At 37.6% G+C, this 24,209-nt stretch overlaps 1 protein-coding gene and 1 long non-coding RNA gene across 12 annotated transcripts; both read right to left on the bottom strand.

Moving 5' to 3' along the window:
- Window positions 1–7,350: 7,350 nt before the first annotated feature.
- On the bottom strand, window positions 7,351–11,539 carry LOC110922441. 11 transcript variants are annotated; one of them, XR_004886405.1, is made up of 11 exons: window positions 11,173–11,539; window positions 10,789–10,890; window positions 10,654–10,706; window positions 10,477–10,552; window positions 10,338–10,389; window positions 10,106–10,253; window positions 9,909–10,015; window positions 9,709–9,758; window positions 9,406–9,626; window positions 8,331–8,644; window positions 7,351–8,246 (listed from the first exon to the last, which is right to left on the bottom strand). It is a non-coding gene; the product is annotated as an uncharacterized LOC110922441 (long non-coding RNA). The 11 variants fall into 11 exon arrangements; XR_004886408.1 differs by having other exon boundaries at window positions 10,106–10,172; XR_004886404.1 differs by having other exon boundaries at window positions 9,909–10,253.
- Window positions 11,540–19,706: 8,167 nt separating this feature from the next.
- Window positions 19,707–20,468, bottom strand: LOC110923880. Its single transcript, XM_022167935.1, has one exon. It carries the CDS (start codon window positions 20,466–20,468, stop codon window positions 19,707–19,709), a length of 762 nt encoding a protein of 253 aa, XP_022023627.1.
- Between the last annotated feature and the right edge of the window lie 3,741 nt (window positions 20,469–24,209).

Genomic DNA, 24,209 nt, shown 5'->3' with positions numbered 1-24,209 from the left:
TTGCGGTTTCCACACCTATTCTCGATGAACAATCTCCTCATTTGTGAATAAGTTGCAGCCAGAACAAATAATTTAGTCGAGAGTCTTGGGGCTTTCACACCTATTCTCGACCAAATTACTCGCTCGGCGTCAGATGATGAGGTGATAGCTGTGTAGTGCAAAGCGAGAATAATGAGGCATATAGGCTTGGTCTATTGGTTCCTAACTATAGTCTAGGTCTCTAAGACAGCGACCCGGACTAGGTCGTGTCTAACCTAATTCCCTATAGTTATGGCTCTGATACCAATCTGTCACACCCCAACCAATGGTGGAATCATCGGGGCGCGACACTGAGCGAAACAGATTGTTCAGAAGTTTCCATAACAACTATTTATATAATCCAGTTAAAGATACGTCCCATACCGTATCCCGAATAAACAAACATGTCATTACAGATAATCATCCAAACAAGAAATTCTGTTCCGACCACTCAGATTCAATTATTATTACAGACAATTGTTTATTATTTCTAGAATCCCTAGCCTCGATTTCATCACCACGCACCTAAGCATCCTAGCAACTTAAGCACCTGTCACATACGTTAAAATAAAGTCAATACATAAAATGTAAAGGTGAGCATACAAGTTTGATAATAGCATATAGAGTTCGAATAGTTTACGCATAACCAGCACGTACACAGAGAAAACCGAAGCATGTTAATTATCGACATGGACCTATCGATACCAATGACTGCAGGTTGACCGTCCGAGACGGTTCGCAATACATGATTACCACCGTAACCCATGCAAGTAATTGTCCTTAACAACCCCCGTGTGAACGGGTGCTGAGTCCACACTATAGTACTACGTCGTTAAGGCAGGTAGACAGCATTCCACGTGTAAACACAATCAACAAGCATTCATTAAGTCACGTAATACATGCATATTTGTTAGCGTTCAAATAGTTTGAGTAGTGTGATCGTTTGTGTTTTGATATAAGCAACGTATGTAACACCCAAAAGTGCTAAAAGCAAAAAGGGATCGAGTATACTCACAGTGATTGATTATGGATTGAAGGGAGCGCTGAGAGTAGGGTTAGCCTGAATAGTTCGATAGCACAACAATGAGTAACGTGGAAGATAAGGCAAGTGTGAATGGATCGAATAGGCTGGTCGATCGAACGACAGGTTCGATCGAACGGTCTGTTCGATCGGCTGGTATTTCCGATTGGACAGTCCTGTTCGATCCGCCGGTAGGCTCGATCGGCTGGTCCATTCGAGTGGATTGTTTCTTCCTCTGGTGTGTTTGTGTTTGAGGATTTGAACTTTTGAAGTTTTCGTTGTAGTATATGAGAACACAAAAATGTCCGGTCGATCGATCGAACGGTCCGTTCGATCGGCTGGCTTAATCGATCGGCTGGGAACCTTAGAGTGATTCTCAACAGAATGTCGCTCGATCGAACAGTCTGTTCGATCGGCTGGCATTCCCTACTACGAATGAGTTGTGAAAACGATTAAGTGTTGAAGCATAGTATCTCATGATCCGAAGAGTAATGTTTACCAATCGAGTAGCGTATTCGATCGAACATCACTTCATCAATAGCATACTTTATAAAATTCGAAGAGTGTGGGGCCATGTGCTAGCCGATCGGCTGGCCCGGTCGATCGGCTGGCATGTCCGATCGGCTGGGCTGTTCGAACAGCCTAGCCGTTCGGCCAGCAAGTCTGACCTGGTCGGCCTTTCGTCTAACACTTGGCTGTTTAATTACTTGTCGTCATATCGAGGTAGTTTTGATAACGAGTTGAACTATGATATTCTCTGTTCCTACTTGTTTCCTTGGCTCGGACAGGAATCACCCAAGTCCGGCCAGTGAACGGTTCGGAACGTCGGTTTAGAGCTTAACCCGAAATCGGTGAACCTTGTTTATAGAACCCGAATCTTGAACCTCTTAACTGTTAGAATGATTAGTTAGCCGGTTCAAGCTCCGTTTCTACCGGTTTTAAGGTTTTGAGTGTAAAAGGTTGAAGAAAGTTGGAAATTATTCATAAACATGTTAAGATTTGTAAGAATCTTAGTTTGTTTATGTAGAAGTCGGTCAGATCTAAGCTATTCATGGTTGAATGAGGCCAAAGTTTGGTGTTCTTGAAGAACACTATGATGACATCACCCAAGAACACTTAGATCTGGATGATTTCACGGTTAGAAATCGAGTTTTGAAAGATAGAAAGGTGTAGAATCATGCAATGATCAAAATCGTACAAGAATTAGAGTGAAAACTTACCGGAGTTGAGAGAAATTTGAGAAAAGGTGAAGAAGAAGGCTGGTTCGGTCAGAGCTTTCCAAAAATGGAAAGTGTGACAATGACAGCCCTATTTATAGGCTCTAAAAGGGGAGAGTGGCAGCCGATCGGCCAGGAGCTCCGATCGAATGGGCTGCTCGATCGGCTAGGAAGATGCTAGCCGATCGGCTGGTCTGTTCGATCAGGATGTCTCCTGTTCGATCCGCGACACACTTTGAGTATTTCGTGACGATTTTCGATGTTTCGATTTCGATGGACGATGATACGAATACGATAGAGTTCCTAGTCAAATTACTTTCAGTCCCAACTACTATATCTAACATACAATCTTCTATAAGTCACGTTTCAATGTCGGTTTCGATTGAGTTCGATTGCTTTTCGAGTTTCAATTTGATTTTCGATTGATTCACTTGAATACCACACCAAACATATAAATAAACACGCACAAGTAACACGTAAGGCACACACACACGTAATACAATACCAGAGTTCACATTATTCGAGTCTCGAGTTTTATTGATGAATCGATTAGCTTGATTATTGATTGATTAACTTTATCGGATTGTTACTTTCTACTATTCACAGTCGTAAATCGGTCGTATTGATTAAACATTCGATCATTTCATTTATACAACACTTACTCCACATAATACAAAAATAAAAAGAACATTAACAGTCAAAGAAGTCAAAGTTGACTTGGACTTTGACTTTGACTTTGACTTTGACATTCGAAAACACAGGGTGTTACATTGTTGATCTTTGAGTCTGGCAAGAAAGAATCAATCGACGAAGGCTTGCGATTGATAAGATCTTGCGACAGGTTCCGGCGATCATAAAAGGCGGCGAGACAAACTTGATTCGCAAGTTTGATTGTGACTGAAGAAGGAAGAAAAGGCTTGTTTCGATCAAGAACTTGTAACGGGTCCGATCAGAGAAGGCGGCAAATGAGACTTGGCGCGCAAGGCTCTGAATCAGGTTTGTAATCAGGACAAAGGAATACCGGTTGGTTTGATAGCAGCAAACGAAGGGAAGGTTGCTGTTGATTATCGTTTGACTTGATCAAGATTACAAGTTAAGGTTCTGGTGTTTTCTTAAAAGAAAACTTGCGATCAAAAAAAAAGTTTAAACCTAGTGTGTTTTTATTTTTTAATATTATCGAAGGAAGTAGGGGGTGTTTTCCTTTGTAGCAGCAATTAAAAAATACTAACAAAAGGGGTTTGGTCTTTATTTTGAAAGCTAGCTACGTTTAAACAATAAAAGAAAATAGTTTTTGTTTCTTCTTTTGTAAGCTGCCATTGAAAGAAATAAAAAGTGACCTTGTTTCTTCCTTGAGCCACGATCAGAAGAAATAAATCATAAAAGTCAACAGGAGTTGATTTTGTGTGTTGTGGTTAAAAGCAAATACAAAAAAAAAAAAAAAAAAACAACCAAAGGATTTGTTGTTTCTTCTTAAAACCTGCTATTAGAAGGAAGGAGCAGAATTATTATTCAAGGGAATCGATTTGAGGTTAGAAAATTGATTTAAGTCCAAGCACTCCATTAACATATAGTAGAAGAAACCGAAGGATGGGTGATAACGCAAACCGGGTACCTCCAACGAAGGAACCGATGCCTAGTCTTCCATGTCCAATGCTTACGGATACAAACTACACTGTTTGGACTATGAAGATGAAGGTAATCTTCAAGGTTTACAAGGTATGGGATGTGATTGACCCAGGAACGACCATCGATACTCACAAAGATTCTATAGCAATCGCTTTGCTATTCCAAGGGTTACCCGAAGAGCTAGTGTTGCAGATTGGGAACAATGATTCAGCAAAAGAGATGTGGGAAGCAGTTAAATCTCACAATCAAGGTGCTGAACGTGTGAAAGAAGCAAGACTTCAAACCTTAATGTCGGAATTTGAGGGTTTGAAGATGAAGGAACCAAGTAGGATCGCTGAGTTCGCAGGAAAGATTTCAGGGATTGCTTCTAGATCTGCTTCTCTTGGAACGGTGATTGAAGAAGAGAAACTGGTTAAAAGGTTTCTACATGGCTTACCGAAAAGGTTTATTCATATGGTTGCTTCTCTCGAGCAATCTCTTAACCTTAAGACAGTTGGATTTGATGATATCGTAGGTCGTCTTTTAGCCTATGAGGAACGCGTCAACCTTGAAGATAAGGAGCAACCGGTTAGAAGTGATCAGTTGCTGTTGACTTATGAGGAGTGGGAAGCTAGAAAAAAGGAAGGGTACGATCAAGGCAAAGGAACGACCGAGTCTAGTCAAAGAGGCCGGGGTCGCGGTTGAGGAAAAACCGGGGGTCAAGATAAAGACAAGGAACCGGATCAAAAACCAAAGAAGGACCGTTCTAAGATAAGGTGCTTTCGATGTGATGAATTAGGGCATTTTTCTTCGGATTGTCCTACACGTAAAAAGGACGATGACGAGGAAAACAATCTTATTCAAAGGGTTGAACCGGTTCTTTACTTGCAAACACACGTTGAAGAGGCTAATGATGTGTTTCTAGACGAGGAAAGGATTATTCCAAGGATGTATGCTTCGAGCCCAAGTGAACTCAATACGTGGTTTCTTGACAACGGGGCGAGTAACCACATGACGGGTAAAAAAGAGTGGTTCACTAATCTCGATCACAACATCAAGGGAAAAGTGAAGTTTGGAGACGGGTCATGCGTAGAGATTAAAGGACAAGGGATGGTCGTCTTAGAAGGAAAATCTGGGGAACAAAGGGTGTTGCGAGATGTTTACTATATTCCAGCACTTGAAAGTAATATAATAAGCGTTGGTCAGTTGGACGAGAGAGGGTACAAGATCGCAATCCAAGACGGTATACTTTGGATGTTTGAGCAAGACGGAACTTTGCTAATGAAGGTACCTCGTTCACCTAATCGCATTTACAAGATTAGTCTTGAGGTTGTATCTCCAGTTTGCATACAGACTAAAGATGACAAGGCTGAAAATAGCGACCAACCAGTCTCTATTGTGACGGAAGTTAGCGACCAAACAGATCAGTCAGCAACACGAATTAGCGACAAATTTGGGCAGTCAGCGACACCGCAGACATATAGCGACCAGACTGACCAGTTAGGGACAGAATCTGACCGGTCAGCGACAGAATCTAATCTGCCAGTGACAGCTTTTAGCGACGAGTCTGCGACAGATCAGTTTTTCAGCACTTCAATACTTAAATGGATGCTCGGTTTATCAAATGAAGAGATAAGTTTGAAAGTCGAGAACTTATTGCAAGAGCAAGTTAAAGTGGAACGTATTAGCGGGGATTTGCAACAGACTGACATCCTCACAAAAGCCGTGCCACGACTGAAGATTATCGAGATGAGATATCTTCTCGGTATTGCAAGATTAGGGGGCTGATTGTTAGACTAATCTTGCTCATTATGTGTAAGTTCGGGTTAAAAGTGACTAACTTACAAAGTTCGGGTAAAAAGTGACCGGGTTATAAACTTGGGGTTTTTTTTGAGATAGTTTTTTAATCCTAGTTTGAGTCAATTAGGTTTACTTGTTGAACAAGTTATTAGGCTTATAAATAGAAGGATTTATTTGTAACCCTAATAGTACCAATTATCAATAAGTGAGTTTTGATTCAATACATTCTTTGGTATCCAATTCTAACAGGCGCGATATATGAAGCATTGTACCCAGTCTCAACGTGAAATTTTACCAGGAGAATATATTGAACGAGACCGATGTTCGGCAAACAATCGGTTGATGAAAGATTACTTCGATGAAGCGCCTACTTACCCAAACACAGAATTTTTAGGCGTCATTTCCGGATGAGTAAACGTTTATTTTTATGCATCGCTGGAGACTTGGAAAACAACTTTTATTATTTTAAACAAAAACCGGATGCGAGAGGGACGCTTGGATTCACCGGTATTCAAAAGTGTAGTTCAGCGCTACGAGTCTTTGTGTATGGCAACACGACCGACATCGACGAGTATTTAAAAATGGCCGAGAAAACAACGCGAGATACCTTCGATTAAGGTCACTAGTACCCTGAGCCACTTCCGCTACACTTGAGGGTGGTTTTGAGGTTCTAGAACAACCTAACCTTTGATTTCCGGTTTGAACGAGGAGGCAGGGAAGAAGACAGAATCGAGTTGGTTTGATAACTATGTTTTTTCTTATCATGTTTGTTAGTTGATCAGGATTTTTCATAATCTAGGTGTTAGGGTTATCTAGGTTTCTTGCAGATCATAGTTGATCAATTAGTTATATACCTTTAAACAGCTTTGTAGTTCATCAACTTTGATGATCAATTCATTATATCTGTATGTGCGGAAATATTAATGTAATATGTTGATTAAACAGGTTTTTCGTTGATTAACCTTAATGTTTGATGATCAAGTCATTATATATATGCAGAAATGTTAAGTGTCATGATTTATGTGGTTAAGTAGTTAGTTACTTACTCATGCGTGTACGTTCAAGTTAGTTAGATCAGAGGTAATTGTGATTGGATTTGGTTAGCTTTACTTTGATCACATGACAAATCTCACATCTTCAAATTAGTTAGATCAGAGGTAATGGTAATCCGTTGATTAAGTTTTATGTTATGCTACATTCACACGAGTGATACTATGCTAAAGGAATGTCTCGTCCAAATATTACCAATGGGTCTTGGGCGCAATGGTTGTTAATGAGAGGAGAACTCCATGTTAGGAAGTTTCCACCTTGAAATAAAAAACAAATTTGTGAGCTCATGGTGGACAAAACGGACAAATATCGATTCGTGTGATTAATCATAAACATCCAAATATGTAATTTTCTGTATATTTTTTTAATGGCAAATCTTACATACTCTTAAATTACACCAAATAAATTTTAATCTACTTTTTTTTAAACGAGAAGGCTTGCACCAAATAAATTTTAATCTATTTTTTTTTTAAAAACGAGAAGGCTTTTATAAAACTCAAAACCAAGAAGCTGGACTCCAGAACAAACAGAAGGAAAAAAGAACAAATAGGAAAAGACATCTAATCTACTTCTTGAGGTATATACTTAAACTAGTGGGGAGCCCGCGCGTTGCAGCGGAGTCGACAATACAAACGGGAATATAAATCAAACCTTAAAACGATAAATAAGTCATATATAAGTTGTGTATATGTGTATAAGCACCGCACTTCATGACAATACATAAATTTAGCAAAATAATTGCATGAAAAATAAACATATGCTCCTTTATTAATTGAGTTATGCAACAATGTTAAGCCTTTTACTGTTGGTCAAGGAGCCCAACGACTCTTTATTATCTATCACGCCCGTTGCGTGGCTCACGGAAGGAAGAATAACGCCTGTTTCTCTTTATTATCTTTTGTTTGTCAAATATGCTTGTAAACACAGAGCAGAACTAATCTCTTCTAACCATAGATTAACAGCACTAACCGACTCTAACAGCATTTCCACAGCTTCTAACAGGAGAAGGTCTTGACATAAGACTTTATTTGACTAAGATCTCTAAGGAAAATAAGCGATAAAGAGTCATGTTACCTAGAAATGGCCCTTTCCCCATAACCTTGTTGTGTTCATTAGCTACATGGTTAAAGTAATAATGAACACAAGTATAGAGCTGTAATTACCTAAACACCCTTCCTCAATTCATTATTCTCTTCAGTCAAGCAGTCACTGAAGAATGTTACTGAAGAATGTTGATCATCGGTTGGGCTCGCATCACTTCAATCTTCAAAATCTCCTTCTCCATCGACGCATTTAAAATCTCATTTTCCAAATTACTAATGAATTTCAGATACCCTGGAGGCACCGATTTCTCAAGGGTAGAGGCGTCAAATGATGGCTAGGAGCGCATATAGATGCCATAGACCAGCATACTCATAGTACGGCTTTTTATCTGCTTTCACCGGCAGCTTGTAATGCAAGAGGATGAAGAACGATAACCACCCATGAAAATGCATTGCAAGGTTAAGTGCAGAAAACGCGACAAAAGCAGGCTCCTGGAAAAATTACAATACGTTGCTTAAGATTGAAGATCAAAAAAAGCATTGAGATTATGAGGTATAAGATTGATGATAACAGACCTGAATTCCAAATACTCCTTTGAAGGGCCATTGATCGTGATATTTTACGGGCTCATAACCAGATGCTGCTCATAAACTGATGTAGTGTAATTCCTAAGTTACGGGTTAGTGGTTCGTTAAAGTACTTTTAATGGTTTATATAATCACACTATTTAATGCTTGTTATTAAGTTCATAGTTAATACAAAGAGGATCGGATCACTAATCGCATTATCTTAGTAAAAAAGGAATTTTAAAAAGTACTTAAAGTTTACATCTTGAATAACCTCCTCCTCCTTCTTAGTTGGATCAAATGGTGCAATCCACACTATGATACTACATCATTGTTTCAAAAAAAAACACCTATTACTGCACATCGTATTTTTTTTGGTAAGCTTGTGGTGGTGCTCCATATGGATATTCAATTGAAACTCTTGGGCAACTGTCTATATAGTTGATCAAGTTATAGAAATATCCACATCTAAGTTTCAAAAGTCACAAGAAGACAACAGGACAGTTGACAAACATGAACTGGTTCCTGTCCTACTTTAAAACTTTGACTTTTTATATTCCCAGTAGTTTATTACTTTATTCGACTCTTAACAATTGTTCATGTCTCTAGTTATTTATCAATTTACTTTTAAAGTTAATTTAGTCCAATTGACCACTTATTTGCTCTACAGCTATGAAGTTTTGCAGCACAAAGGCCTTCTTTAGAGGAAACCAAAAGGAAGCTCATGGAACCCACACAATTTGTTGTCCATCCTAAAACTTTCTTTTTTGATCTGTTATCAAAACCCACCGAATTTGCAGCCTCTATATCAAGGCTTGCAGTCAAGCATACACAACCAAGTGAAGTTGGCTTAACCCCAGATGGCAATAAGTTACACATACAGCTAATTCAACCGTTGTAACTGATATCTTATTTTAAGCCCTAATTATTGTACTACATAAACGAACCCCTCTTATTATCAATAGCCAGATATTTGAACAGAAGTACAGATTAAAGTGGTCTTGTTGGGGATTGTGTAGATAAAAGAGAGATGTTATAATAACACAGAGAACCAAGAATTAGATCATAAAAAGAAAATCCTAACCTGGGGTGAATTCATTTGACCAGGGGATCCATCATTTCTTGTGGTTTGACCATCTTTCATACTTAGACTGCCTCTAGATAATCCAACAAGCCCATAATTTGGTGAAGTTACAATATTACCTTGGGCCTGGGCATGTTTCAAGGCAAATAGAACTGATGTTGATTCTGCATATTGAGCTTTTGTACTTGCAAACCCATATTAGGGTGTAAATCGTCCATTCCCTGTTAAGGAAATTCACACCAAGCATCTTTAGAAATCAAATTATAACATTGTATGGAAGAAATGCAAACCATCTTGTCTTACACTCAAAGGCCAACCCTTTAATGGAAGAGCAGTATCACCTTGATTCAATCCTGAAATGACGGGGATGCGAATAATGAAAATTCATTTGTACCATCTAATACAGGATTGAGTTTTGTATCATCATTTTTTTATTATGACGTTCTTTTTCTAAAAAAGTTCCAGTCCAGCCTCTTAACATTGTTGTGTATATAAGTGCTCACCGCTATAAATCCATGACGCAAGGTGAAGTAGACACCGATTCTTCACTACCTCCAAGTCGAAGACTCAAAAAACCACCCCCAAAGTTTCCTTGAATCCCACTTTGACTCTGATTGAAACCCGCATTGTTTCAAGTGTGAACAAATGCAAATTCTATAGGGTGAAGTAAAATAGAAGAACCAGCAACATCTCTATTCACCTTTGGTCTATTAACTAATGCAAGTTCCACCACTTTATTTGAAACCCTTGATTCCGATCAGCCGAATCTGTAACAACAGATACGAAACCGGTCACAAAACTCGGGTATATTAGATATATCCAATTCCAATTTGTGAGCTGGTAGTAACCTGAAAATATAAAATGAACCCAATATTTATTTGGTAAAAGTAGGGCGAAGAAATTGAACATTTTGATCTGAAAAAAAAGCATACCTTCATATCGAACATGAACATGTCTCAGGCCTTTTTCTTTGCAATTCTTATCCTTTTTTTTAAATAAAATATGATTAGAGGTCAAAAGGTCAACACATAAAACATATACAAGAAGTAAAGTAACTTTAGTTTTTGTTACCTAAAACAGTAGATTCCAAGAGATGTTGTTATTTCATGAATAATGACTGATGTGGCAAAATGCAGATACAGTGTAGCTGCAATAACCAAAAATTTGTTCAACAATTACTTTCCACTATGAAGTATGCATGTAAAATCGTTCAAGTATTACTTCAAATCATCGCGATGGACACCATACCTGCGTATATACAGAAACCAAGAAGCACCCATTTCTCATCAATTTAGGGAATTCTGCAAATTTAAACATCATGAAACGTTACATACAAACTATAAAGAAACTATGACTTAAACTTTGAAACAGATGAGTACTAACCCATCATTTAACCGGGCGGTAAGCGTATTTACAAGTGCGAGCGGAAGATCAAGGATCATATGAAAGAATGCAATTCCAATCCCACATGAACTAAACATGTTTCTGCAAATTATATAACTTTGAATTAAAGCAAAAATTAATTCATACATCATATAAACCAGTAACTTAAAAAACAGAAAAAAAAATCTCAATTAAACAAAATTGCACTCCTTCTCTTCTTCAACATCTCAAGTCAAAATAAAAAAGATAAACAGTAAAAAAAAAAAACTCATGAAGGAAACTATTAGTTCCGACGACGGAGGCGGCTATGACCGAGGCTTCGCCAGAACCCTAGAATTAATTAAGGTAGCCACTATCGATTATGATGAAAAGGGTAATTCGAACCTGGTGATCCAAAATTGTGGGATGCCGTTGTCACGCATCTCGGCAGGTCTCGTTTCGTCGTTCGTTCTATCCACCAGAGCCGACTTGGCGGAGAATCAACAGTGTGCGGCATTTGATGGTGGTTGTGCGATGACTGGTCGCTGGCTTCTAGAGAAACATAGAAATTAAATAAAGAAAACAATAATGATATGAAGGGTTTTAAAGATTTGGCAAACGAATGGCTTCAAATGAAATTAAATCAAGTAATAATGATTGTTGATTGTTTTCACATTCCAACGGTTACAACAATAAATTGGGTTTCAAGAATTTTGCAATACATGAGGAGCATTTATCAAATCGTGGCACTGATGAACGGCAGCAAGGGCAGGGAGGAATGAAGGGGCAGAAATGGAACAAAATGGTAAAAAATTAGGCATTTTAGTTAACCCTTCATATGCCATCTTAAAAAATTGAAAGGAAATTACTATTTGGTACATAGGAGATGCTTTATATAGATATATAGATATATAGATAAGGAGAAATGTGGTTTTTCTTTTTAGTAATAAATCATAATTCATTTATTGTTTTTTATTTAGAATTCAAAAGGGTGTTTAAAGAATCGGATGTAAACTTATAGATTATGGTAAACGTCAAAATATATGAAATTAAATTGAATCAATATGATTTTAAAATATGACAGGTTTTGCATTCTTCTTAGGAAGTATGATACAACCCTTAAGTGGGTCAGCCTCTAAATAGAAACAGAGAGGGAGTGGTAAAAACAAAATAAAACTTTCTGCAATTTTCTTCTTTTTTTCATTCAATAAACATGGTGGCTTATATATAGCCTTACAACTTGAAAAGGGAAACATGTAATGCATATGTAACTGAAAGGAAACATGGGTGAGATAATGGGAAACATGGGTGATATTGGGAACATGGGAAACTAAGTGGGTAAAACAAACGTGCAATGCATGCAAGACTAATTTAACTTAATAGGAAAATGTGGTTGCTTGAGTTAAGGTCATGGACCCGTATCAAAGTAATATAAATATAATCATAACAATTACAATCTTGGAAAGTAATTTAAATATAATCATAACAATTACAATTTAAATTAAAGGTTTAAGACAGGTGGGCTTCGAACAGGTGGGCTTGGAAAGGGGCGGCACATTCTGATTTAACGGTAGCTGGGCTGAGGATCCACGAAGCGGCAAAAACGGATGATTTTGTTCCTTGGAAATTTTGGAATAATTGGATACCCCAAAGAGTCAATCTGTTTTGTTGGAGGGCTTTCTTGAATTGCATTAATCTCGTAGCGAGGGGTGTCTGTTTGGAAGCTAATTTGTGTGTTCGTTGTGGTTTAAGGGAAGAATCTGTGCATCACATTTTAAGGATTGCTACGTTGTGAAATATGAACTTTTCGCTTAGTAGTGCTCGGTATGTAGTTTTCGTATAGAATTTTTTAGGTATATACGTTTTCGACCCCCCCCCCCCCCCCGGTTTTATAATTCTTTTTTTTTTAGACATGAATGTGAAGTTTTTTTAAAATTAATCATGGGGCAAATTACATAAGGATAGCAGGTAGACGGGCAACAAACTGCGCCGCCATCCCCTTCTTTAGGTATATACGTTTTCGACCCATCGGTCGTAGATCTCAAGCTTCATCACTGTTGACAGCGGACCATAGTGGATCGTCGGATTGGAAGAGGTAATTCAGGCTATGGTTATGGCATCTATGTGGGAGATTTGGAAGGCAAGAAACGACAAGCACTTCAGCAATCACAATGTCCATTACTTAAGAACGGCATAAATCATTAAGGAAATTCGTTTCTCTGGATCATGAGTAGATTAAAATTTTGTAACTTAAACTGCGCTAGATGGTTAGATTTTAATATTTGAGACGTTATCTTATAATTTTTCGGGTTTCAGTTATATAGAAATTTCGTTGTTTGAAGAAAATTAAAGATTTAAGTCTTACTAGCCATATCTATGTATGAAAAATTTTTGGGTGTGGAATGAGATATAAAGTTATGGATCTGTGCCTAATTGATTAAACTAGTATTTCTCCACATGTGGAAATTCAATATAATTTAATATTTATATTGGTTCACATACATCCATATTATTGGAATCTGAATTCATTTGAATTTCAAGAATGATAAAATTATTAATATTTTAAAAACACAATACATAGCAAAATATAACACAATACCAATAAAAAGATATAATAACGCAAATAAAAAAGACATAATGTCAAATAAAAAGAACAATGACCTAAACAAAAATTCTAAAATCTACAAAGTAAAAGTCCAAAAGCCAAAACATAAAATCTAAGATCGTAGAGTTCGACAAGACGTTTTCAATGCCACTAGAATGAGTTCAATCGAAGTATAAAGTATGTTTGATATCGTTCCTACGACTTCCTACTTTTAAGAGACTATGTGTATGAACATTTCCCTACATTCTCATTCAAACCTAAATGATTGCATTTGTCGTTAAAAATGAACTGTAATTGAAATTTAAATTATTTCACTTGAATCTATACCTGTTAAACAAATAACTTATTGTAATTAAGTAGGATACTGATACACGAGGCATTGGGTAGTAGAACATTCAAGTGAATTCTCAAATCTTTGTTTTGTGTGATTCGTATATTGAGACAACATTTCATATATTTTTTAGGATGTGCATTGGCGGTGGTCATGTGGCAAAGTGTCGGTGCTTGGTGTTGGATTCCTCATATATACGCATATTTTGTTAGAGGTCTCTTGGAGATGTACAACGTTAATGGATTGGGAGCTAAGGAGAAGGAAGCATTTAAAGGCATTGTTATCATAGCAATTTGGAGAATATGAAAAGCTAGAAACCAAAAAATCTTTACGGGTAAGAAAATAAAGATAAGGGATATCATTCAAGATGTGAAGCCGTTGGGTTCTTTTGGTTGTTGGTGCTTGCCCCTTCTTTTGTAAGGGTGGTGCTTTGTTTTGTTCTATGAATAAAAGTATTCTTTCAAGTAATTGATTGTTATATATTTCATAATGTTGTGAGTTTAATATTGTTTCTTTCGTTTTCAACCATATGTATTAATTTTTCTTTTTTTTTAACGGCAAATCACTTTATATATATATATATATATATATATATATATATATATATATATATATATATATAGGGTGGAGTTCCAGCGTGAACAACCTCCCAAGAGTGAACTGCGTGAACAGATCTAGACCCTTGATTTTCTTTTTAGTTGTTAAGGATAGGATTGTAATTATATAAAAAATTAGATTTAAATCATTATTTTAACAATTGAATTAAGTTACATCTTTCCTATTTTAAATTTATTATCCACATTATGTTTTATTTATTAATAAGATAATTATCAAAACAAACAACAAATCACCATATTTCAATTTTAATTTTTATTTCAGATTTCATCACCAGAATTCAAATTTTGATTTTTAAGATCCACGTAACCTTCATATTTCAACGGTATACACATGTGTACTTGGATATAAATAGAACGGTACACATCTGTACTCAGCATCGTACATATGTGTAATTAGCTACATAATACATACATAGAAACAATACCTGTAAAACTATTTTATATTTAACAAATTACAAGTTCCATAATGTTTTCCAAACCAAACAAAAAAAACATATAATTACAAGTTCCAGTTTCGTAGAAACAATAAACCCAACATAATCGGAAAAAACTGAAAACATAATCTTTTACAATTATTCGCCACGTTATATGCGTTGTATGCTGAATCATCCTTATCGACCAAGCAAACAAACATATGTGAATCATCCTTATCGACCTCATACGTGAATCATCCTTATCGACCTTCCATCTCCACTTTTCTCGTTACGAAATCTCCTATAACAGCACAAAAAAACTCATCAACTAATATTTTGCATAATTCACAAGTTTACATCAACAACCTTACACATTCAATACACAAAAAAATTCTGAGATATCACAAAAACAGACGCTATACACATGTGTACATCGCGTTAAAATCAGAATACACATGTGTACATCACATTAAAAGTAGAGCAAAATCAGAATACACATGTGTACATCGCTTTAAAACCAGAGCAAAATCAGAATACACATGTGTACATCGCATTAAAACAGAGCAAAATTCAGAATACACATGTGTACATTGCATTAAACATTGTACCAATAATCATTAAAAGTAAATATTAACTAATAAATAGATTAATTAAAACATTAAAAAAGATCCCAACATTTAGGATCTAAATCAAGAATCTCTGCAACTGATTCAGGCCATGCTACTATCTTAGGGTTATCCACATGAACAGAAGGGGATACTTTTGAATAACAAGCATGAAACACCTAAAAGATTGTGAAAAAACACACCCAATATCATCTAATTAGCACTTATAAATTTGGGTAAAACATATCTTGATCAATGCAATAAAAAGATTAAAACTTTATAATAAAAAGATAATAATTAACCTGTTCTTGGAACAACATCTGTAAGAATAGTCGTCTTTTTCGTCAAAACAATACAAAACACCCTTTCATATTCAAAACCAAAATTCGTGTTCCCATAATAAAGATTATGAACAGTAAAAAAAAGGTGTTTTTAATCTGGTAGAAGGGACGAGTAGGTTGGTATAACAATTACCTCCGATCGATGCCGTCGATCAATACCTAAAAACAATTAATAGTCGTCTTGCAAACGATTAATGAATTGGACTTTCAATATTGATGCATATGGGCCTAACAAACCTTTTGACTGTTGAGCCACTTTAACATGTGATTTGATACTCTTTGAATTTCTAAAACCACTAAGCCGACAATATTAATTACACTCAAATCTGATTGGACCGATCATATCAACTCATTCAAAGTTTGAGTATCAGACATTTAATCATTCTTGATTGGGCCGAGTAATGAATAATAAAAAAAGGTGTTTTTAATCTGGTAGAAGGGACGAGTAGGTTGGTATAACAATTACCTCCGATTGATGCCGTCGATCTTTGTCGTCCCACTTCTTCAAAGCCGCCTTGTTAATCAGCGGCGAGATAAGAGATGCGGGCAGGGCGATGTCAGTGACGATCTGTGTGGCTTTGCAGTTCCGGCGACCTTCGATCTCCACTTTTCCCGTTGATGTCGGCGATGCAGTTCGGGTGACGGATCTGTGTGGCGTGGGATTTTCTTTGATGTTGACTTTGATATGTGAGAAAGAGATATTTGTGGGATTTTGAAACGTAAAAGTAGATATAAATGGGATGTTGTTCAATATGACATGGAGATTACATATTTACCCTTATTAGCTTAATTAAATAGTATCAAAAAACCTAATAATTACAATCATGCCACCCATTCAAAATATCAAGATCCTAATAATCAATGGTCCAGATCAGTTCACGCAGTTCACGCCGGAGAAATTGTTCACGTTTGAACCTAATCCTATATTATATATATATATATATATATATATATATATATATATATATATAGGGTCAGGATCATTTCAGAACCATAAATATTTACAGAACTCGCAGAACTCCTAATAAACAATCTTTTTATTTATATATTTTTATGTTTAGGATAATTTTATCATTTATTATGTGTATTTTTACGATTACATACATGTTAAGAGTAATTTTATCATTTTTATATGTAATTTTATAATTACACATATGTAAACTAATTTTTTTACATATATGTAATTAGTTATGACACATATATATAATTTTGGCAATTAAACATATGTAAACTATTTTTAACACGTATGTAATCAAAGAAATACATATAGTAGATGATAAAAAGATCCTAAATACAAAAACTTATATATAAAATGATTGTTTATTAGGAGTTCTGAAAGTTCTGTAGTTATTTAGAGTTCTGAAATGAACTATATATATATATATATATATAAAGAGCCAACAAGAAACTGAGGAAACAACAACAAAACAAAAGAAACAGAAAACAAAAAACATACAGCCAGAAAGCGAAAAATTACATCATTCCAGCTATATCAAAGGCTAACCACTTCCCCCACGTCGGCGACTTAAGCTTTGATCGATTAAAAATCCAAATGAAGGCATCTTCCTTGATATGGTCCACCGATTTAGAGACCGGAATAAAGATATCTTCAATGGCTTTTGCGTTTCTAGCAATCCAAATCCTCCAAACCGTAGCAAGAGCAATAGAGTAGACCGTCTTCTTCCATTTCGCATCTCCCGGTTGCCTCTTAAAGAAGTCCACAAGATCAGCAAGACTGTCAATGTTAACAGGGAAACTTACACGTAGCCAAGAACATATACACCACCAGATGCTCTTGGCCCAAAGACACTTGACAAAAATATGAGCTGGGTCCTCGTCATATAAACCACATTTGGGACATAAGGTGTCGGATACCGGGACACCTCTATTAAGTAGCCCCAACTTCGAAGCAATATTATCGAGAAGGGCCCTCCAAACCAACACATTCACCTTCGGAGGCACCCAAGAGTTCCACCGAAAATCAACAGGTTCAATAACCCCCAAGTTTGCGGCCTCCTCGAGGTCCAGTCTAACCTGCTTAACCGAGGAGGAAGCGTTCGAGTCATTGAGCCAACTCCACTTCTCACCATTTTGAACCAGCTTATTCTTCAAAGTAATCCCAACTTTAGCGAATTCTTTTTCAACCGAGATAATGTCCTTCCAGGCCCCTGAGATCGTTTTTTGATGGGAGTAAACACGTTACACAGAATAGAATTCTTAGCCGTATGGATGGAACAAATAACTTCAGCCCATAATTGATCCGGGTTCTCTTTGAACCTCTACCACCACTTTGATAACATAGCTTTATTAAAGCTATGAATATCACCAAGACCTATGCCTCTCGCTTTCTTCGATTTAGTGAGGAAGTCCCACTGGATCCATCTCATTTTGATACCCGAAGCCGATTTACCCCAAATAAAGTTTCTCCTTATTTTCTCAAGCTTATTTAAGACTCATTTCGGGGCCACAAATAAGGAGAGGAAATAAGAAGGGAGGCTGCCAAGAACCGACTTAGCGAGAGTCATTCTACCGGCGAAGGCGAGGTGCCTAGCTTTCCATTTAGAGAGAACTCTATGAAATTTATCAATCACCGGAGACCAATGACTTGCCTTTTTCATATTAACGCCCACGGGAATCCCCAGATAAGAAAACGAAAAAGACCCGATTTCGCACCTGGCCAAGGCCGCTAACTCCTCCACTTCATCAACAGAGGTGCCAATACCAAATAACTTACTTTTCTGTCGGTTCACTTTCAACCCGGAGACAAGGTGAAGCCATCTTAACATCCGATTAATAGCCAGAATATTCTGGTTAGACCACTCTCCAATAAAAATGAAGTCATCAGCATAACATAAATGAGATATGGTCGGACCATTATTAGGGAGCTTACAGCCTTTAAACAAACCCATATGGAAAGCTCTGTTCATAAATAAACTTATGATCTCCATGGCGATAACGAACAGGAAGGGGGAAAGAGGGTCGCCTTGCCTTAGACCTCTTTTGAATTTGAATTCTTTAGAAGGAGAACCGTTAACTAGAATAGAACCCCACGCTGAGTCAAGGCACCCCTTGATCCATGAAACCCATTTGGAAGGAAAGCCCATTTTATTCATCATATGTAACAAGAATTTCCAGTTGATCGTGTCGTATGCCTTTTGGAAATCCACTTTGAAGATCAACAACTTCTTTTTTGATTTTTTAGCCCAAGCGACGATCTCATTTAACATAAGAGGTCTATCTAGAATATTACGGCCTCCCACAAAAGCTGATTGAGTAGGAGACGTTATATCATTCATAATAGGTTTTAATCTATTCGCTAAAACCTTGGCTAAAATTTTATACACCGAGCCCACAAGAGAAATAGGGCGGAAATTAGCTAACTCTTGAGGATTCTTCACTTTCGGGATTAAAGCGATGAAAGAAGAATTATATCCGCTCCTTAACGATCCTTCCTCAAAGAACTCATTAAAAAATTTCAAGAAAAGAGATTTAAATTTTTCCCAAAAAACCTTGAAAAATTTTAACGTGAACCCGTCCGGGCCCGGGGCTTTCCCCCCATCACAACTCTTAATCGCCAAAAAAACTTCCTTTTCCGAAAAACTTTCACGTAGTTTGATTTATGATGATCAGAAATAGAAGGAAGACCAGACCCGTCAAAATCCGGCCTCCTCCTTATAGGTTCAGAAAATTGTTTCTTGAACCACTTCATAATTTCTACTTTCAAAGATACTGGATCGGAGATAAATCTGTCCTGGAACAAGAGGTCGTTAATCCTGTTCCTTGATGCATTAATCGCAAAAACCGTGTGAAAGTAAGCACTATTTTCATCTCCAAATTTCGCCCAGTTGATTCTAGCCTTCTGAAGAATACCCTTCGCAAAATTAGACCTCAACTGGTCCACTTTGGCCCGGAGAACGGCTATATTTTTCTTATCTTCTTTTGACAAACTGCTAATTAAAGCCTTGGCTTCTATGGTATTCTCCATCTCTTTTAAATCTCTGTTATGATCGGCTGACACTTGTTTCCTCTAACTCTTAATATTGGCTTTGAGACTTTTAAGAGTCATGAGAATGGAAATGTTCGACTCGGCCCCCCAGCCCCCAGCTTTGACAGACAACTGAGTGGCAGAATCCACCAAATCCGAAAGCTTTTTATCTCCAATCCACGAGTTAAAAAATTTAAAAGGAATGGGCCCAAAATCCAATGACGAACAGGTCAGGGAGATTGGGCAGTGATCCGACAAACATTTTTTATGGACTTCAACAAAAGCATTCGGCCAAGAAGATAAGAATGTATCGTTCACTAAAGATCTGTCAAGAATACTCATCTTAACATCATAATGGCCAGATATAAAAGTAAACTTACCCCTGCAAGAAGAATATTCCATGAGACCAGCAGCCGAGATAAATCCATTGAAGGCTTCTGAAGACCCGCGATCAAAACAGGAGCTTACACGTTCTTCTTCAGATCGGAGTTCATTGAAGTCACCTAACAGAATCCACGCGCCATTATCTTGATCAAGAAGAGAGACCAGATCGGTCCAAAGAGATCTTCTGAGATTAGGATCGTTAGGGGCATGAAGATTAACCACATTGACCCTACCCACCCCATCCCCCATAAGACCAGAAACGACCAGGAATTTGGGATTTTTGATAACCTGGTCCACCTTGAACACGTCCGGATTCCACAAGGAAATCAAACCCCCAGATCTGCCAATAGAATCCACAGTCTCAGCACCCATCGGAGTCATATCCCAAAATCGACGAACTTCGAGCTCCGACAACCCCATTTTATGTGATTCCTGAATGTCAATAAAATCAATTTTACCCTTTCTTTTTAGGTCACGGATCCACATACCTTTCCGACTATCCGACACCCCATTAATATTAACGGACAGAAAATTCATTGATTACTATTGATTCCCATCTCCCCACAGATTACGTTTTTCACATGGTTGCTGAAACCTTCAACATTGATGCCCAAACAGTCACCAAACTCCATAGTTGCCGCCGCTTCCTCATCCACTGCAGACCGGATCCTATCCACATCCGGCGAAGGAGTCGAAGATTTACCTTGGTCACCCGAACTATTGTCACCATTATTCGCCCTCATCTCTTCGTTCTCTAATCTGAAAATTTCCTCCAGATTGAATGGGTCCGAGCAATCGACGTTATCCAGGTCCTGATTTAGATCAGGAATGTTAAAGTTTTGGGCCACTACCTTGGACTTATTGGCTTTTTTGGATCTAGTGGTAATGTAACTGGGCCTATTAATTTCACTCATCGGCCCACCAAACTGATCAATAACTGGGTCCACTCTATCTACCGGATCCATTACTTCTCTCTCGTTGTTGACATCTACCTTGGAAGATGTAGAGTCATTCTGCATGCTGGCGGCTACTTCGGCTGCATTGGGAGAAGGATCTCCATACCTATTACCCATGCATGGATTTGTATTTTCAAAGGAAAGACCTTTCGATTCACCAAACGAAATCGACGGAGACTTTTCGAATTCAGATGACTTCGCCGGAGAATCAGACATCACCTCCAATTCCGGAGATTTGAGAAAGTCTGGGAACCATTGACCCGGGATTTCCTCAACCCACACTTTGATGGAATGATCATTCCAGAGTAAAGAAAATTCCGAAAAGAATCTCTTACCAGAGTTAACAAGGATTGCCAATCTATCTTCTGCCATATTCCCGTCCGTCGCCTCCACGTCTGATTTGGCCAGCAACCTACCACAGCGTTCACCAATCTTGTTAAACACGTGACAGTCCCAAAGAGAGATAGGGGCACTCGAGACTTTAATCCAGGCTACTCTCTCAAAAACGGGGGGGGGGGGGATAACCTCCCAAATATATAACCGCGAAAACCACTATTCCCAAGAGTCAACTTTGTCGTTACGAAACTCTTCAGCGAGTTCAGGAAGATCGAAACACAAAAGGACCTTTAACCCGCCCAAGTATCTAAGCTCCAAACCATCATCCATAATACCAGAGAGATGAGATTTTAGATCCTTAAGAATAAACAAGTCTTTCTCTTCCCCGATAAGAGATTTATACTCCCATTTCCTTTTAGTATCTGAGATCAAAGGAGGAAGTTCAATCTTGCACTCAGCCTCAGCTTGGACCACAGGACTAACCACCGAGCAATAAGATTTCGAACCCCACTTAATACCTTGATTGGTGCCTTGAGGTCTCCCCGTAGTATGCACAGGTCTCCCAGAAGACGGGGCATGCACAGGAGGTTGAAGCCTAGAGAACACTGAAGGTCTATCGTCCGACTTGTTATGTTCGATTTTGAAACCGAATCTGTCAAATTTAGCCAGATAGACATCGATAACAGCACCGTCTATACGAACATCCTTAAGCGAAGCACACCAATCATCCGGGTTATTGACATTAGACAGCTTAAGAAATCCAAACTTGTTACCAGCACGATCCTTCTTGGATGGGACATACACATCTTCCAAACTTTCCACATGTTCGAAGGCTTTCCACACCATATCACGAGTACAGGATTCTGGGAGGTTGGTAATGAAAAAGGAAGTAGTGTTACGTAACCTGTGTTCCCTATTATTAAACACCTTCTCCTTTCTTGCTTCCTTTTTGCTTATGACCGTATTCCATCTATCACCCTTCTGGTAATAATCCAAACCCAACCAACCCATATTTTAACCGTATCTTATCTCAAAATATTATTTTATAAGTTAATCTTCATTACTAACTATTTTAATATTTTATTTTTTCAATCAATGTAATACACTGTAATACATGAGTTTCTAACCTAGTATCCTAGTAAATTTAAAGGTTTTCAACCAAAAGTAGAACATCTAAGAGTGTTCATCGGGTTTTGTTTTTGGGTTTCAGGTTATTCGGGTCGGGTTGTTTGGGTTTCTGGCTTGGAAAAAGTGACTCGATAACCGATTCATTTAAAGTATGGGTTGGTTGGGTTTGGATTATTTAGGTTAGGGTTAGTTCGGGTCGGGTTGTTTGGTTTTCGGGTTTATATGTAAAATGAAAGTAAATGTTTTTTCTTTGCAAAATATCATCAAAATTTATATTGCTACTAAAAAAATATCATCAAAATTCAAATATCATTTATAATATGATATTTTGATGTTCAAAAACTCAGTGTTTCAAATGTTAGAGACTCCAAATTAAAACACATCTATACAAAAGACATTAAATGTTTGGGGTTTTTTTTTCGGATTTAGTGTTTCGGGGTTTTCAAGTTGGGTTGTTCAGGTTTTTTTTTGAGAAAAAGTGACCCGATAACCGATCCATTTAAAGTTCAGGTTGGACGGGTTCTTGTTTTTTGGGCATTCTCGAATTTGGGTGACTTTGACTTCGAGTCGAGTTTCGGGTTTTGAATATAATGGACAACCCAAGAATATCCGACCACCCGTCGCATCCACCACTTGTATTGTCAACTCATCCCTCGTCGCCTACTCCATCAGTGTTGTTGCAACCACACTCTCAACCCACGGCTCCCATATCGGCTTCGTTTCCACTGCTCCTCTCACCATTATTGTTTTTTCCACCTCCCCATCTCCACCACCAACCATTGTCGCAACCCCCACCGCAACCACACTCCCACTATCTTTACCATCGCCACCACCCCACCATTGATGATGGCGCAGGTGGCCATGAGAAAGACGATGTTGTGCATCAAATTATAGGTGTCGACAGTGGTAGCGACCAATAGGTGGTGATGTTGAAAGCGGGTGATGGTGCGGGCCGGGCGGTGGTGAACGATATGGGTGGTCGCAGTGATAAAGCCTAATTGCGTAGTTGTTATTTTTATCACCCAAATGCATAATTAATTCACATTCTTTTGATAGATTCCAACTCTTTTTACATATCATTTTGGCAAATTTTAGTTCCAAATTTGGTTTCCTGAAATCATAATTCTTTTAAAAGAGAAATTTCTTGAATCAAACGCTGTCCCTAAAATCAACATGTCTCCACCCTTCTTGGATTTGTTAACATTTGGTAATCGGATTACTCGATACCCAACCTTGTAATTAGTCATTTAGTCATCATATATTATGTTTTAATAGCTAGTTTTTTCCTTGCATGCGTTGCGGGGCACTAAGCCGAATATCTCTCTCTCATAACATGTACGTCTGTGTTTCAGTTACTTGTACATAGTACTCATAAGACGATCTCAAAAAAAAAATTACATTAAGTCACACTACCGTACTTTTGCTAAAAAAAAAAATAAAACGATGGAAAAACTTTCGCTTGACACGAATAAAAATTACACTCAGCCAACCAATTATAACAAAACACTACCATAGTTTTGTCAAAAAAAAAAAAAAAAAAACTAAAACAATGGTATGCCTATAATTTTACACTGGGGCAAAATCGTAATTTGACAGGGAAAAAAGCAAAAACAATGGCAAAATTATATTTTTAGCTGAGGGCAAAATCGCAATTTGGCTGGAAGGGAGAAATACAAAACTAATGGGAAAACTATAAATTTAAACGGGTCAAAATCGTAATTTGGTTGGACCAATACTAAAG

This window comes from Helianthus annuus, chromosome 17 (assembly GCF_002127325.2).
Source record: "Helianthus annuus cultivar XRQ/B chromosome 17, HanXRQr2.0-SUNRISE, whole genome shotgun sequence".
Taxonomy (NCBI): Eukaryota; Viridiplantae; Streptophyta; class Magnoliopsida; order Asterales; family Asteraceae; genus Helianthus; species Helianthus annuus.
The sequence above is the reverse complement of the archived record's forward strand: the minus strand, read 5'-3'. Positions and strand labels throughout refer to the sequence as shown.